Source organism: Bos grunniens, chromosome 17 (assembly GCF_055505025.1).
Source record: "Bos grunniens cultivar Pamir isolate PY7600 chromosome 17, Bosgru_T2T1.0, whole genome shotgun sequence".
Taxonomy (NCBI): Eukaryota; Metazoa; Chordata; class Mammalia; order Artiodactyla; family Bovidae; genus Bos; species Bos grunniens.
In genome coordinates, this window is record NC_141181.1 from 1,760,565 (window position 1) to 1,777,773 (window position 17,209).

The window sequence follows — 17,209 nt, forward strand, 5'->3', positions numbered from 1 at the left end:
TAATTTTTTCTATTATACACACATGTGTAAATCTTAAAAATGTTTTATCATCCAAAATGATTTCACATAGCATCAATTGCATTTGGGACTCTGAATTAAAAATTAGAGATGCTTTGAAGAATTGCTCAAGGCTGAGAGAGAGAACCTTAGAAGAAAGAAGGTAAAATAAGTTTTACATGTGCTGGAGAGGGTCCCATAAGAATGGGGTGAAAAGGAGAGTTAAAAGGTCTAGAGTAGCTAAAAGCCATAAAAAACAGTGTCTCCCAATTTCATGGAGCCAAAATATATGCACACTATTTAGTTAGAAGGTTGACACAGTTCCCAGGGGTGAAACCAAGGGAGAGAGGGAGACACATTTTCTTCCATATATGTCTGAGTTATCTTTTTGACAAGGAACATGAAGGGAAATATTCATGTATTACTTGGTTTCATAGCAAACAACAATCACAACTAGCTAATAATAAATTGACTTGATTAGAAAATAGACATTTCTAACCGATGTTGTCTACAAGACAAGTTTAACTACTGTGATATCAAACAAAATAGACAAGCAGCATAGAGAATACCTCTTGCTGCTGCTGCTGCTGCTGCTGCTAAGTCGCTTCAGTCGTGTCCAACTCTGTGCGACCCCACAGACGGCAGTCCACCAGGCTCCCCCATCCCTGGGATTCTCCAGGCAAGAATACTGGAGTGGGTTGCCATTTCCTTCTCCAATGCATGAAAGTGAAAAGTGAAAGTGAAGTTGCTCAGTCGTGTCCGACTCTCAGCAACCCCATGGACTGCAGCCTACCAGGCTCCTCCATCCATGGGATTTTCCAGGCAAGAGTACTGGAGTGGGGTGCCATTGCCTTCTCCCAGAGAACACCTCTTACTTCAGTTATTTTGGGTGGCTTCCTCCCTAGGATTGCTGGGGTCAATGGGATTCTGCTGCAAGTGGCAAGGGTGGTCAGAGGCACCTGCCAATTAGAAGCCAAGGTTTCTTTAGGATGTCTTACTAAAGGATCAACCTCCTCTTTTATCTTCCCAGGAGACTGGATTCATATAAGGCGCATATATATGGCTAGTGCTTCTGACAGAACACTCAACTCCTTTCTCACATGCATATTCTTTTTTTTTTTTTTATGTTTTCTTAGAAATTCTTACCAGTTTATATTTTTCAGGGGCAAGGCAAAATCTATTTTTGTTTACAATCATAGTAACAGTAGAAATAAAACTTAAAGTAGGTATTTTATTATGAAAAACAGAATTAGATTTAATACATATTTAAAAATAAATCAGGGGTTTGAGGTCTAGGATATAGTGGTGTAAGTAAGAATTCTCTGCAAGTATTTTAGCTATAAAGAAACACTTCTATATTTTGATTTGAGCTTCTACTATGTCATTCATTGTAATTCCAGATTACAAATTTATAAAATTGTAAAACTGAGCAATGATATATTCTGTACAGAAAACATAATAGGCAGATGTCCCTATCTGATAATATTTTATTCAGGACAAATGAATGAAACAGTTATTACTGCAAAGTAAGTGATGTTTAGTCGAACTCCAGGTAGAAACTTTTACAAATTCACATATGATTAAATAGTCTAGGGAGATGTTTGTAAGTCATTTAGATTAACAAGGGACATTTTAAAGGTCTGGCAGTAGGGAGGAGGGAGTCAGCAGTTTAAGAGGATCCTCTAAAGGAAAGTTGTATTTCCTAGGCTTTCAAATAGGCTAAGCAAAATGCATTCTTCTTTAGCCTTGCACTAGAGGAATACCACTATTAATTATGCAAACATTTTTTGATGTAAAAGAATTTGAGAATGACTCAGCAAGAGATTTCAAAACCAAATACTTCTACTTGCTTATCGAACATGTTCTTTCCAGAACTGTTCTCTGTTCTATGACCTGGGGTGAGAAGATTGAGATCTACGGAGGAGAGGTTCCATCACTGTAGCAGCTTTTGAGAAAACCCCAGTTTTGCCAGGAACATGGACTCATTCAGTTCTACCCAATCTTCCCATCATTTTTACTCTAAGTTGAAAGTAACTGATAGCTTTTCTAAGTTTAGCCTCTAATTTTTCTTTAATAAGCATAAAACAGAGTCCAATCTCCTAACCAAAGACTGGGTCTACCTGTCAAAAGTGCATGTGTGTGTGTGTGTGTGTGCACATGGGTGTGGTTTTCTTCACATTTTCCTCTAGAGGAGCGTGTATGTTGATGGTAACTCAGAAAAGGGGGGACATTTAAATCTTAAGATATAAAGGCAACAGAAGATTTTTTATAAATCCCTGAGAAAGTAATAATTCAAGATTTAGTTGGAGAAGGCAAGGCTCCCAATCATGAGTCCTTTGGAAATTTGGGGAAGAAGTCCTCTCACCTATTTTGGAAACTACTTGCAGATGTAGGGATTGCTCACAACAGGGGCTTTGCAGAGATTTCCTCTGATTTTTTTTTTTCTCCCCAATTTCCCACAGCCTGTGTTTGTCCTATGTCTGCTAGGCTGACATGTGGTTTACCTCGCTAATCCTGCTGCCAGGTTTTACACACTCTCCTCCGAAGTAAAACTGAAGCCAGAGGATACTGAGCAACTCTGGGCATGGGCGCCAGAGCTGTCACAGAAAATTTGCTTCCCAAGTGTTCCTTCCAACTTCCCTTCCTGAGCCCGCGTGAGCCACAGCGCAGCCCTTGGCTAGGTCTTCGCGTTTCCTGCTGCTGCAATCTGTAACTGGATTTTGGATTTTTTTTTTTAACTGCAGTTCTGAGGATCTCAGTTCTTAGGAAAACTTTGCTGGTTGTGGGACTTTGAAAGCAGTCAGTTTCTTTACCTCGGTCGCGGAGGCCCATTTTTCCTCCCCTCGGGCTGTACCGAGGCAAAGGCGGCAAAGGGGAGACGCAAACTGCTTGTGTTGGGGAGGAAGTGGAGGTTTGAGCCAAGTTGTCAGCATCCCTGGCCCACCCCCGGTCTGGCGCTCTCGGCTGGCACGTACATCATCTATTAACTGCTGTTCGTGGACGCAGTGCATGATATATTCATTTTTATCTTTAGTAAATTACAAATGGAATTCTCGGCGCACTCGTGTCTGTCTGCTCCTACAGGGCTACCGAAAGGAGGCGGAGAGGAGGCTGTGGCCCGGATCCTGACCCTGATTGTATGAATAAGTAAGCAGGATGCAAGTGATTGGGTTAGATGCCGTGAAGATTTTTTTTTTTTTTTTTTTTTCAAGTTAGGAAGAGGGTAAAGAGACAGCCTTGGGGGGAAAGACAAACAGTGCATCCCCAAATCCTCCCACTTTAGCTCTTCTCGCAGTCTTGCTTTGCTGTTTCTGCGGCTTTTAAGGTCTGGCGGCAAAGGAATGTCTGCTCCCCACCCGCGACCACGGTCCCCCACTTTCAGCTCAGACGCGCTGATGTGAAGACTGGTCTTGTCTTTCCAGAGCGGCATCGGGTCCGGGTGCGGGGTGCACGCGGGATCTGAGCCCGAGAACCTGAGCCTGGGGCAGCCGAGCCGTTGAGTAGCTGAAAGGACGGCCGCCGGGAGACAGCCTGGCCGCGCGCCCGCCCGGACCCGCTCCCTACCTGCCCCCGCCCGCCACCTCGCCCGCGCCGGGGGACAGGTCGCCCTGCCCTCTCTCCGCCCGGCGGCGCCCCATGTCCCCGGACACCTGAGCGCCGGGCCGCGCCGAGGAGCCTTCCGCGGCGACAGGAACCGGTGCCCTTCCTCGAGAGGAAGATGGGGCTGGAGAGGCTTTCCCCGGGGATGCTCGCGTGGCTGGCGGCCACCGGGGCTGTCCTCTGCGCGGAACTACGGGTCTGCGCTGGCCTCGACTATGACTACACTTTTGGTGGCTACGGAGAGGATGAGGCGGAGGCGCTGGACTACAAGGACCCGTGCAAAGCCGGTGAGTGCCCTCTCAGGGCAGGACGGCGGGGGCAAGGCTGGCGCTGGGAGGGCGCCGGGTCTCACCTGTCTCCTTCCTACCCCCTCCCCACCCCGAGGGGCCGCGCGGCCCCCGCAGCCGCAGGTCTGCACCGGCGGGACTGGGTGCGGAGCGCGGTCTCCAAGTTTGGAACCTCCGGTAGTTCCTCCGCCCCACCCCCGCCCCGGCGCGGCGTGACGAGCTGCGGACGCAGCCGCTAGGGCTCAGAGCCCGGCGCCTGCGGCCCTGCGCTCCGCGGGCGGCGCCGCCCTGGTGCCCGGGCGGGCGGGCTTAGAGTCGGGACACCTTCGCCCCCTCTCGGCCAGGGTCCTGTGGGCGTTCCAGGAACAGAAGGCATGGGATGCCCTCGAAAGCTCCCCAGCTGGATGGATTTAACCGCGCGTTTGCCCATTTCAGGAAACCTTAAAAAACACTTCCAAGTTGCCGTCCCATTCAAGCTTGTTTCTCTCTCCCTCAATCCCGGTCCTGCGGTGGGACCCGGACACTCCGCCCGGCCCTCCTCCTGCAGCCTAAAGTCTGAGACACATGCCCTGTTCCCGGGCCCTGATCTGCTGAGTTGAGGCCAAGGTGACCAGGGGTTGGTGGACCAACCATTCTCTTGCGAGGAAAGTGGTCACGAGGTTGCTGGGCCCGATTCAGTGAAAGTCTGTGAGCAGACAGCACGTTTTGCCCCATCTCAAGAGGAAGGGGGAGGCAAAATCCCCAAAGTAGATTCTATGCGGGTGGTCTGCATGTGACTCCACACCTCTTTTGACCTCTCTTGAGCCTGAAATTAAGAAAGATGTACGCAAATGAAGGAAAATGCTGGAAATTCCCCTGTTAATTTGCACCTTTGATGACACATTGTCCTAACAAGGAGAGTATGTTAATGACAAGCAGTATATGGATTCAGGTTATCAGATCTTTCTCAGTTCACTCTTACTTTACGTACTTCTTCAAAACTTGGAGTAGCTTAGCAGAAACATGTCAGTCTGGAATTTCGAGTTCTGATTTAATTCAATTTTGCTTATGTTTCCTCATCACCTTTAACCCTCAGCCTATCCCACCAGAAGTTTCCTGGGCCTTCCTTGATGGTTTAGAGGACCAAGACACCTTTCGGCTGTGGTGGATTGCTAGAGGCTGGGCTGCCAGAACTCAGTACTATACATCTCCCTAAACCTACCTTTTATTGAGAAATTTGTTTTGAATAATGTTTGCGACTGGGTGAAAATTGAAAATTTTCTTGTTTTAGGTAAGGTAAAAGTGAAGTATATTATTTCTCAAACTTGTCTAGGAAAACATCTATTCGCTGATGCTCGGTTGTGTGAAAGATTCAGCCAATTTTGGTCTTATTTCAGGAAAATAAATATAGTTTTCTCTGAATGTTAAAGTAAAAGCTTATGCTTTTAAAAATCATTAACTTAAAATATGAATATGCTGCTGCTGCTGCTAAGTCACTTCAGTCATGTCCAACTCTGTGCGACCCTATGGACAGCAGCCCTCCAGATTCCTCTGTCCACAGGATTCTCCAGGCAAGAACGGTGGAGTGGATTGCCATTTCCTTCTCCAAAATATGAATATAAGACATGTCAAAAGTTAACTAATTCATTTTCAGAAGTTCCATTGTTTCAGACTTAACTTTAGAAATTGCTCAAAAGAGTCTGTGAACCTGTGTTCTTTTTGTCTAAAGAGTGTTTGAAGTTTTACAGTTTACTTGTACTAAGTATATTGAAACACATCTCAAGCATAAATGTACATTTTCCTCAGCACATAAACATTCAGGCAAGGGAGAAAAAAACCCAAAACTTTAAGAGTATTTACTTTTATTTTTCCTTTGCTGTTGCTGTTCAGTTGCTAAGTCGTGTCCAACTCTTTGCAACCACTTGGACTGCAGCATGCCAGACTTCCCTGTTCTTCACTGTCTTCTGGAGTTTGCTCAAACTCATTCTACTGAGTCCATAATGCCATCCAGTCATCTCATCCTCTGTTGCTCCTTCTCCTCCTGCCTTCAATCCTTCCCAGCATCAGGGTCTTTTCCAGTGAGTTGGGCTCTTTGCATCAGGTGGCCAAAATATTGGAGCGTCAGCTTCAACATCACTCCTTCCAATGAATATTCAGAGTTGAGACTGACTGTTTTGAGCTCCTTGGAGTCCAAGGAACTCAAGAGTCTTCTCCAGCACCACAACTCGAAAGCATCAATTATTCTGCACTCAGCCTTCTCTATGGTCCAACTCTCATATTTGTACATGACTACTGGAAAAACCATAGCTTAGCCTCTACAGACCTTTTTCTGCAAAGTGAGGTCTCTGCTTTTTAATATGCTCTCCAGGTTTGTCATAGCTTTCCTTTCCAGGAGCAAGTATTTTTAATTTCATGGCTGCAGTCACTGTTTGCAGTGATTTTGGAGCCCAAGAAAATAAAATTTGTCACTGTTTCCACTTTTTCACCATCTATTAGCCATGGAGTGATGAGACCGGTTGCCATGATCTTAGTTCTTTGAGTATTGAGTTTTAGGCCAGCTTTTTCACTCTCTTCTTTCACCCTCAGCAAGATGCTCTTTAGTTCCTCTTCACTTTCTTCCGTTAGAGTGGCGTCATCTGCATATCTGAGGTTGTTGATTTTTCTCCTGGCAATCTTAATTCCAGTTTGTGAGTCATCCAGCCTGTCATTTTGCATGATGTACTCTGCATATAAGTTAAATAAGCAGGGTCACAATATACAGCCTTGACATATTCCTTTCCCAATTTGAACCAATCCATTGTTCCTTTACTAATGGTTTGTTTTTGAACAGAGCTATTGAAGATAAAACAAAAATAAAACTAAATTTGAATGGATTATTACTCTAACTTTATTTCTTCCCTATTTTTGTGTACAAGAGCTAAACCTATACATGTGTGCAGTAAAAGAGAAATAAGAATGGTCCAAGTGGAAGATTGAGAAGCACAGCCACAAACTGAGATACTTTCAAATGATTATCATTGCTTTTTTAACTTGGTGAAGTGAAAGGCTTTAATTTATTATCTTGGCTAAAGTGTAGCAAAATCTTAGTGCCACCTTTTGGTACTATATAAGAGAAATAAAAGTAATAACAGGGAAAATTCATAGTACATTGAAATCCCAGTCAAAGAAGGCCACTAAAATAAGAAAGATGAAGACAAATATGTGAAAGATAACCAAAAAGCAAGAGAGGATGCTCTCCAGATACCAGGGTACCTTTGATCTGCCCTTCCCCAAGAGGTGAGTGGAGGTTATGGCCCATTGAAAAAAGTGCCCTTCTCTTTAGAAAGAAACAAGGGTCCTAAGTTTCCTGAAACCATGTGGTGGTTTGATGTCATAGTGATAGCATAGCTTTATAGTTTCAGAGCACTTGAGTACATTATTTCAGCTCAATACAACACTCCAAATGGTGGAATTTGTTAATGCCACCATTACCCAGATAGAAAAACAGATGCTCCATGAAGTCAAACAATTTGTTAAGATTACCCAGAACTTGATTTGAAGACTCCTGGCTGTAAAGTTCACTTGTTTTAAACAATTACACTCCATTCTTAATTGGCCTTTTGGAGAACTTCCTTGAAATGCGAAGAGTAGAACTTTGTCCAGGTTTATCTGAGTCTAGACTAATAGAAATGCATTTGCTTTATCTGACATTAATGAAATGACTAAGAACAGTTTCACTTTGCTAAATATAGTGAGAATATAAAGTCCTTGAGGACAGAGATCATAACTGATTTTTAATGTTTATCACAGGAATGGATTAACATTGTTAGATATCTGGAAAATTCTCAATACCTCCTCATATCTATAGACTATTAATATTGATCTTCATCCCTCATCTACATCTCATTCTAACAAGATCAAGTGGTATCTAAGAAGAAATATTCTTCACTATAACTTGTTAGAGTTGTGCCATTCTTAGTATATTTGAGAAGCAATATAACTTGTATACCTTTCAGAACTCTGATTTCAAGTTCATGAAACTATAGGACAGAAAGGAAGACTTTTGTTAATTTAACTTTGATTTAGAAATATATTTTTGATGTAAGTAAAAGTAGATAGGGGCTTCCTTGGTGGCTCAGTGGTAAAGAATCTGCCTGCCAATGCAGGAAAAACTGGTTTAATCCCTGGATCTGGAAGATCCCAAGGAGAAGTAAATGGCAACATACTCCGGTATTCTTTTTTTTTTTTTAATATAAATTTATTTATTTTAATTGAAGGTTAATTACTTTACAATATTGTATTGGTTTTCTTGCCTGGGAAATCCCATAGATAGAGGAGGCTACAGTCCATGGGGTCCCAAAAGGGTTGGACTCGACGTAGGGACTACATAACAGAATTAGGTAAGTCAGTGTAGCACAACCTCAGATGTGTTTGTATAGCCAAATCTGTTAGTCCAGAAAATAGATAATTTACCTCTCTATATAAACAGACACAAAGATGCAGATAATTCAAAAGAATGTCTATCTTTCACATTAAGATGTCAGTACAATACATAGTTATCTAAATTTGCAATCAGATTTATCTTACTTTCTCTAGTTCAGAAGGGTCCTGAGAGATGCTGGAAAGCTGATACTGCAGGAAGTCATTCCAGAACAGAGACTAAGGTGTCCTGTTTCATGGTTGTGCTGTACCAATAGGTGTTAATCTGAGTGTCTGTGAATATCTGTGAAGAGTCTGGGCAAATCTGGGGTGCAAATTAATCTCTCATATTTGTCCAGAGATTACCTGGAAAAGATTACGTGCGAAACCAACTCTGTATTCTCTCTCTACCCTCTTCCTTCCTTCCTTCCTTCCTCCCTCCCCTACCCCCTCCATCCTTTCCTCCCTTTTCTCTTTTTGTATTTAAGGAGATGTCAGGAAATCACAGACAATTGAAAATATAATATCTAAAGAGGGAGACTGAAGAAATTAGAATTTTGAATGATGAGTGGAGGCTGATAAGACTAATTAGCAAGGTTATCTTTATCCTCTTAAACAAATGTGAATACCCTGAAAACAAGACTTTCCTACCTTTAATCTTCTGAGTAAATGGTTTCTTTTTCTTGAAAAAATCCGAGCATGATTAAAGGTCAGTGACTTGCAAGGCTGAATTTGTCCTTAGAGTGGCTTGTTTATTAGAAATAGGCATTTGGCATTTGGCATTGTAAAGGGTTATTCTTTTTTGCTTTTCTTCATAACCAGTGTTCTAGTATACTAATTCTAAGGGAAATTTTCATAAATTTATCATCTCTCAGTAAGATCTTATCACTTTTTGGCTCTTAATATTATACTTTCCAGCTTCCTTGGCAGCCTCCTAAGTATGGCATTTTAGAATTTGATGTTCAACTCTATGCCTTAATATAATATTAAATATCCAAACATGTATTTATTGCTTGGCATCACTTTAGGTGGCCAAACTCTCATGTTAAAAATGCATTTTATAGAGCTGCTTCTCTTAAACAATCTCTTCTGTTTTAGTTTTCATTCCCCAGGTCTTGATTGTTTTTCTCCTCCTGCCTCTGCTGCCCACTCAGAAATGATCAAAATACAGTGTTTGCAAAAGGGATAGATAAGAATTCTATATAGTTGAATTCTATTCATCATTTGCCAGTAGTAGTTCTTTAGCTCTTGTCCTGAGGGCCACACTGATTTTTTTCTTTTTCTTTTGGCCCACCACTGGCAGTTACTGATAATAGTTAGGAATAAGATAGATTGTTTTATTCTTAAATATGTCCTCTCAGACTAATACAGCTCTAAAGCTCCTTTTTGCTTGCATTTTACAGTCTCCTGAGATCTTCCCACTTTTTATCTCTGAAGAGGGTAGTGTGCTTTGCAAATTTAAAATTTAACTTGCATCCATTCTCTGAGGTAGTTTGTGTAATAATTCATGGAACCTTTATGGTTTCCATTCAAGTAGATGATCTTTGAGGCTTCCTTTCTCTGTTTGGGCCTCCTTAGCCCATAGTGGAATATTTAAAAGTGTGTAGGGTCCATAACTTTTACTCTTGCCCTCATAATGGCACATTTTTCTACAAATGTCTAATATATACCATGTATAATTTCTTCTACAAAAACCATATAACCCCCAATTGTATATGTATGAATACTATTTTGTATGTTTTAGCAACTTTCCCTGATTTAAAATTTAGACTAATTTGCCTGTAATTCCACCACCATATTCTTTGTATACTTTAAGGAGATTAGTCACATTAATGATCCTTTAGGTCTCTCAATCAGTGAATGTACTGGACAGAGATTAATCCTTAAATGTTCCTAGAACTCAGGTAGATAGTATCAAATGCTAGTGATTTACTATCATTAATATATATATTTTTTCTTTTTAAACTATTACCTATTGTTTCTAATAGCATATCAGCACATATGCTTAAAATATTTAAAACTAGGACCTTCCCTAAGCTTTTCTAAGAATGCTTAGAAAAGATAGAAGGGAATAATCCATTTAAAATGCAACCTTGCACATCCTGCTGGGAACATCTGGGACCATGCTGGGACCATTCTGGGGACGTGGAAGAAGGGGGTTGTTCTCCCCCGAACTGTAGGGACACCCTCTCCTGCCACAGCATTTTGAGCCCATGAGATATGCCTGGGGTAGGCTGGGGCTCAGGTGCCTGGCAAGATTCCTAGGGATGTGACATTTCCTATACTAGGGAAATTTTGAGGATTCTTACACTTCTTTCATATTCCAAGATATGGAATTAATTAATTGTGGACTTATCATTCCTAAATTAAGGAGAAAGAGTCCTCTCCCCTACCCTGGATACAATAGAGTGATTTAGCAATGTGACTTCAGTGGTTTATTTCCTTTAGTTATCTATTAAAAAATGATATGAGAGGAACATTTTAAAAAAAATACAGTGTCAAAGCTATGGAATGAATTGCATAAAATGTCTTCTTTCTCAGAAATCAGAAACAGGCCTCCTTGTTTATTTATTTAGTTCTTGTTATCATTAGCCCTGAAAATGGGATATTGACTACTAAATTTTGAGATATTATGAGCTGGCTAATGGAATACTTCTTTTGTCAGCTCCTTACAAAATGCATGCTAATCCAGTCAGGCTACATTTGTATTAAGAAGTATGGTAAATTAAGTGTTAATTGAGATTCAGAAAGTGAGCCACTGAGGTGTTTGTCTTAATCAGCTCTTCTCCTGAAATTTATATTTATAGTTTAACCTAAAATATTTGCCATTGACCATATTAAAACAAAACAAAACAAAACTTCTCAAATGGTAGTAGTTCTAAAAAGTTGAAACCATGATGATCAGAAGTGCTTCCAAATATAGTATTTTTTTCAAAACAAAATCTAATTTTATGTATTAATATGCTACTAAAGCATTCATCTTAATGTTTAAGAATGACATTTCAACAATTTCTAACACACTGCACCATTTTACAAATCAGGGAGTGATTAAGGAGGTGGAGACACAAGCCTTATATTTACTGTCATCATCTGGTGTTCTTCTGTGTTGACGAACTTCCTATGTTTAGTTTGTGTGATGGGTGAGGAAGAGGTAGAATAGTTTTTGTATTCCTTACATTTCTCACTTATGTTAAATTGTCAGCACTTGGATTGTGCGCCACAGCAGCAACTCGAGCGGACCCTGGCTTGGCAGCTGTTATGAGCAAGCTCAGAATTCTCTTTGGCCATGAATGTATTTGAAATGTTTATTAAGCAGCATTAGAATTACCTTGACATCAGTTCACTGGACTGACTATTCTGAAAGGATGGAGCTCCATCCCTCTTCCCATGATCTATCTGACCTAAGTGCCTCTAGTTGAAGTTTATAGTTTGTGTTTTGCACTCAGGTTATTGTGTTACTAAGTATCTTTCATTGCATAAAAGTTAAACCTTTAAGATACCCCAGGGAAAAGCATCAAACATAATTAGAAAAGAGCTAGATTGTTCTTTTGCTAGATAATAAATTGCTGCTGCTGCTGCTGCTGCTAAGTCACTTCAGTCGTGTCCAACTCTGTGCGACCCCATGGACTGCAGCCTACCAGGCTTCTCCGTCCAGGGGATTCTCCAGGCAAGAACACTGGAGTGGGTTGCCATTTCCTTCTCCAATGCATGAAAGTGGAAAGTGAAAGTGAAGTCACTCAGTTGTGTCTGACTCTTAGCGACCCCATGGACTGCAGCCTATCAGACTCCTCCATCCATGGGATTTTCTGGGCAACAGTACTGGAGTGGGGTGCCATTGCCTTCTCCCAATAAATATTTGGACCCTATTATACCTCACATATCTAGGAATTGCCTTCATGACTCATGTCAAAGTAACACAGCTCATATTTTTACATTGTAAAATGTCTCTTCTCTTCACTATATCCCTATCAATTAACATTATTTTTAACCCTTTTGGACACATGAAGAAACTGAAACACAGAAGGATCCAGTGGCTGGGCTGTCATCCCAGTTGATAAGTAGTGAGAACTTGACCCTAGGTTTGATATTTGATGCCTTTCGTCTTAAGAATCCCCTTCACTGGCTCTCCCGTCAGCACAAAAGTATTAAGACTGACAATTGAAATGATAGTATTTGTGTCATGATTGTTCATCATAGTAATTTTTTTTCAGTGAGAATACATCTTGCCTTCAACATTCTTGCATTTGATATGCCACATGAGTGAGTGACGTCGCTCAGTCATGTCCAACTTTTTGCGACCCCATGGACTGTAGCCTACCACACTCCTCTGTCCAGGGGATTTTCCAGGCAAGAGTACTGGAGTGAGTTGCCATTTCCTTCTCCAGAGGATCTTCCCAACCCAGGGATTGAACCCCGTCTTCCTCATTGTAGGCAGACGCTTTACCGTCTGAGCCACCAGGGAAGTCCATTAAACAACTATAAGCCACATACTGCTGCTGCTACTGCTGCTAAGTCACTTCAGTCATGTCCGACTCTGTGACCCCATAGACGGCAGCCCACCAGGCTTCCCCGTCCCTGGGATTTTCCCAGGCAAGAACACTGGAGTGGGTTGCCATTTCCTTCTCCAATGCATGAAAGTGAAAAGTGAAAGTGAAGTTGCTCAGTGTGTCCGACTCTTCGCAATCCCATGGACTGCAGCCTACCAGGCTCCTCCATCCATGGGATTTTCTAGGCAAAAGTACTGGAGTGGGGTGCCCTTCTATACTGTTAAAGTCAGGCCAATACTTTCAATCGTGTGGAGTATTGGGCAGATGCTACTCCTTTTCAAGAGAGTATTTTCTAAGTGTAGAGTCACAAATGAAATACCCCAACTGTGTAAAAGACAAATGAAAATGAATATGACTAATTCTAATAGAGATATATTTGAGTGCAAAGTATTGTAGGGGAAAAACTACTATATGTTGCCCCAGGTATATAAATTGTGATAGCAGGCTTTCCATGTTGTTTAAGGGAGGAGTTGGATTTGAGTAGAATTCAGTCGTTAATGTCTGGTTCTTGGCACAGGACCTGCATTTTGTGTGGTACCATTAAATTGTTTCACGATTTAGATTGTTTTCTGAGTATTCATTGAACTCTTGCTTATGACCCCATAAAGAATGTGAAGAACATCCTTTCAAATGCAGGTTGTTCAGGAAAGTGCTTTACAGTGTACATTATGTATGTAAATGATGTGTGAATGCTTTTGAGAAAACAAACATGCTGTGAGAAAGAACTTTATCTTTTCAATCCCAACTTGGCTAAAAGCCCTCAGGTCAAAAACCTGAAAGCTTTGAAGGCTCATAGGGTTAACTAAACTTGACTCCAGTCTGGTTTACTAAGAGTAGGAAGTCAGTCACATTTAAAATACATACTATGTGTAATATTGACTACATAATAATTCTTATAAGAAAATAGATTGCTGTTAGCAAATTATCATGTTTTCTAGGAAGAAGATTTTCTGCTTGTACCTTTTCTCTAACGAAGGAGTGAGAACAACACTGATAAAACTTTTTTTAAACCTAAGAATGAGGGGAAGTTCTCCTTTCATGTTTATTTTTTAGTCCCAAGAGAAGAATGGAGTGTGGCCCACAGGCAGTCATCAAGGGAAGAATAATTAGGATTTGCCATCTGGAATGGGTAACAGAAGTAATGACCTAAAAATCAAGGGCCTCATGTTGCATTATGTTTCTATGGGTAAAAAGATTGTGAGCAGTTTACTAGGGATATAAGGGAACAAGAGTTAAATACAGAAAGAAGATACTGATTATAGACTAAATATCCAGTGTGTTGCAGGATTTAAATGTTTACAAAAAGAAAAGATTTCTAGAGTATGTGAGGGTGGAATGGAGCGACTTAAACAAAACCATATGCTTCATAAACAAGTACCCCTTAATACCCTTATTTCTGTGTTGAATGGTACCTGTAGCTTAGGGCATTATAATAACATGTGTTCTGTCACACAGTAATAGAATCAGATTTTGAATCTAGAATTCTGGATTCCATGTGTTGCCATGATGTTTCTTCCTTTTTCTTCTATCTCTTCTATCTCTTCCTTTCTTCCTCCTCCTTCTTCTTTTGGTATGAGTACGTTTTTGCAACTTGGCGCTAAGCTTCAAAAATTATATTCTTTAAAAGATTTCAGGGCAGCCAGAATAGTGCATCTATTAAAAACTTAGACTTTGGAGTGACATGGACATGAATTCTGATATTGTACCCACCACATAGTAACTGTTTGTGGCTTTTGGCAAGTTATTTAACAGCTTTATGTTTCAGTTTTCTGATCTATAAAATGGGAATGACATTATGATTCTCATGGTTAGAATTAAATGAATGTGAAGTGAAAACCACTCTGGAACATAGTAAACTGTGTAATTTTTATTCATAGTAGCATAAATATGTAGGAGTAGAGAATTTTTAAAAAAATTGCAGCTGCTTACATGTAATAAAACAATCTTTATAAAAAACATTTGTGGAATAAAGTTCTTTTTTCTTGTCATATATGAAAAATGTATTCATATCTCAAGTCCTCTAAATGTAAAATTGAGAGGTTAATACCCCAGACAGACATTTTTCTTTGGTAAGGTATCAGAGATAAGCAATAGAAACATCCTTCATGCTTTGTTCTCCTGGCTATTTGCTCAGATGCTTAAAACACTTAATCTATTGATAATTTTAAATTCTTTTTGCCTAATGTGTGAAGAGAATCCTGACTATATAGTCCTTCAGTAATTTCTAGTTCAGGTTTCATTTGTCATGTGAATTAACTTAAAGAGCTTACATACTCACAACCCTATGTTTACACAGAGCTAAGTTTACAGATGATTCTAAGCTACAAATATTCATCAATTCACCAAAACTTTATTGAACAGTTACTGTGAATACATACTTATAGAAATATGAAAAATGATACAATGACTGACTGACCTAGTGTAGTCTTAATTTTATCATTTGTAAGTAAATGATAGTTAATGTATAGTTTTTTGTTTTGTTTTGTTTTTTAATTTTATTTTATTTTTAAACTTTACAATATTGTATTAGTTTTGCCAAATATCGAAATGAATCTGCCACAGGTATACCTGTGTTCCCCATCCTGAACCCTCCTCCCTCCTCCCTCCCCATACCCTCCCTCTGCGTTGTCCCAGTGCACTAGCCCCAAGCATCCAGTATCGTGCATCAAACCTGGACTGGCGACTCGTTTCATACAAGATATTATACATGTTTCAATGCCGTTCTGCCAAATCCCCCCACCCTCTCCCTCTCCCACAGAGTCCATAAGACTGGTCTATACATCAGTGTCTCTTTTGCTGTCTCGTACACAGGGTTATTGTTACCATCTTTCTAAATTCCATATATATGCGTTAGTATACTGTATTGGTGTTTTTCTTTCTGGCTTACTTCACTCTGTATAATAGGTTCCAGTTTCATCCATCTCATTAGAACTGATTCAAATGTATTCTTTTTAATGGCTGAGTAATACTCCATTGTGCATATGTACCACAGCTTTCTTATCCATTCCTCTGCTGATGGGCATCTAGGTTGCTTCCATGTCCTGGCTATTATAAACAGTGCTGCGATGAACATTGGGGTACACGTGTCTCTTTCCCTTCTGGTTTCCTCAGTTTTTATGTTTATTAATCATATGTTTGTATGTCAAAGTAATTTTAATTTACCATTTGAAAATGGATACTATTGTAAATTATGATAATCAGAATATATATTCTTGTAAATTTTTCCTGGAATTTTCTTTACTCATGACATATGAGGATAAAGCTTTGTGGAAAGCATAACAACTTTTAAGTAGTTTGTAGACTTCGTTATTTTCCAATGTGCTAGGATGAAATATAAGCTATTAGGTTGGTACAAAAGTAATTGGCTTTAGAGGCACAGATTTGATCCCTAGGTCAGGAAAATCCGCTGGAGTACGGCACGGCAACCACTCCAGGTTTCTTGCCTGAAGAATCCTATGGACAGAGGAGCCTAGTGAGCTAGAGTCCACAGGATCATGCAGAGTCGAGCACATCTGAAGCAATTTAGCACAACACACACAGCACAAAAATAATTGCGGTTTCAGAACATGAATTTTAAATCACTCTATCTAAGTTCAAACAAACAAACAAAAAAGAGCCCTCTTGATGAAAGTGAAAGAGGAGAGTGAAAAGTTGGCTTAAAATTCTACATTCAAAAAACTAAGATCATGACATCCAGTCCCATCACTTCATGGCAAATAGATGGGAAAACAATGGAAACAGTGAGAGACTATTTTTGGGGGGCTCCAAAATCACTACAGATGGTGACTGCAGCCATGAAATTAAAAGATGCTTGCTCCTTGGAAAAAAAGCTATGACCAACCTAGACAGCATATTAAAAAGCAGAGACATTACTTTGCTGACAAAGCTCCATCTAGTCCAAGCTATGGTTTTTCCATAGTCATGTATCGATGTGAGAGTTGGACACCAAAGAATTGATGCTTTTGAACTGTGGTGTTAGAGAAGATTCTTGAGAGTCCCTTGGACTGCAAGGAGATCCAATCAGTCAATTCTAAAGGAAATCAGTCCTGAATATTCATTCGAAGGACTGATGCCAAAGCTGAAACTCCAATATTTTGGTCACCTGATGTGAAGAACTGAATCACTGAAAAAGACCATGATGCTGGGAAAGATTGAAGGCAGGGAGAGAAGGGGACACCAGAGGATTAGATGGTTGGATGGCATCATTGACTTGATGGACATGGGTTTGAGCAAGTTCCAGGAGTTGGTAATGGACAGGGAAGCCTGGTGTGCTGCAGTCCATGGGGTCCCAAAGAATCAGACACGACTGAGCGGCTGAACTGAACTGATGCTCAAACACATCTTTATTAATTGAAATAGGAACAATTACAATCAACACATTTTTGCCAATGAAAAATGTGT

The 17,209-nt window shown here is 40.4% G+C and overlaps 1 protein-coding gene across 3 annotated transcripts in view; it reads left to right on the top strand.

Moving 5' to 3' along the window:
- The first annotated feature begins 3,216 nt into the window (after nt 1-3,216).
- Nucleotides 3,217-17,209, top strand: part of TLL1 (tolloid like 1) — a 323,151-nt gene continuing 309,158 nt past the window's right edge. For all 3 annotated transcript variants that reach the window (XR_015144096.1, XM_086346186.1, XM_086346187.1), the window contains exon 1: nt 3,217-3,884. Coding sequence is in view for 2 of the 3 variants with exons in the window: in XM_086346186.1 (XP_086202312.1) it covers nt 3,716-3,884 (169 nt within the window). In the remaining variant the exon portion in view is untranslated. The remainder of the gene's footprint in view (nt 3,885-17,209) is intronic.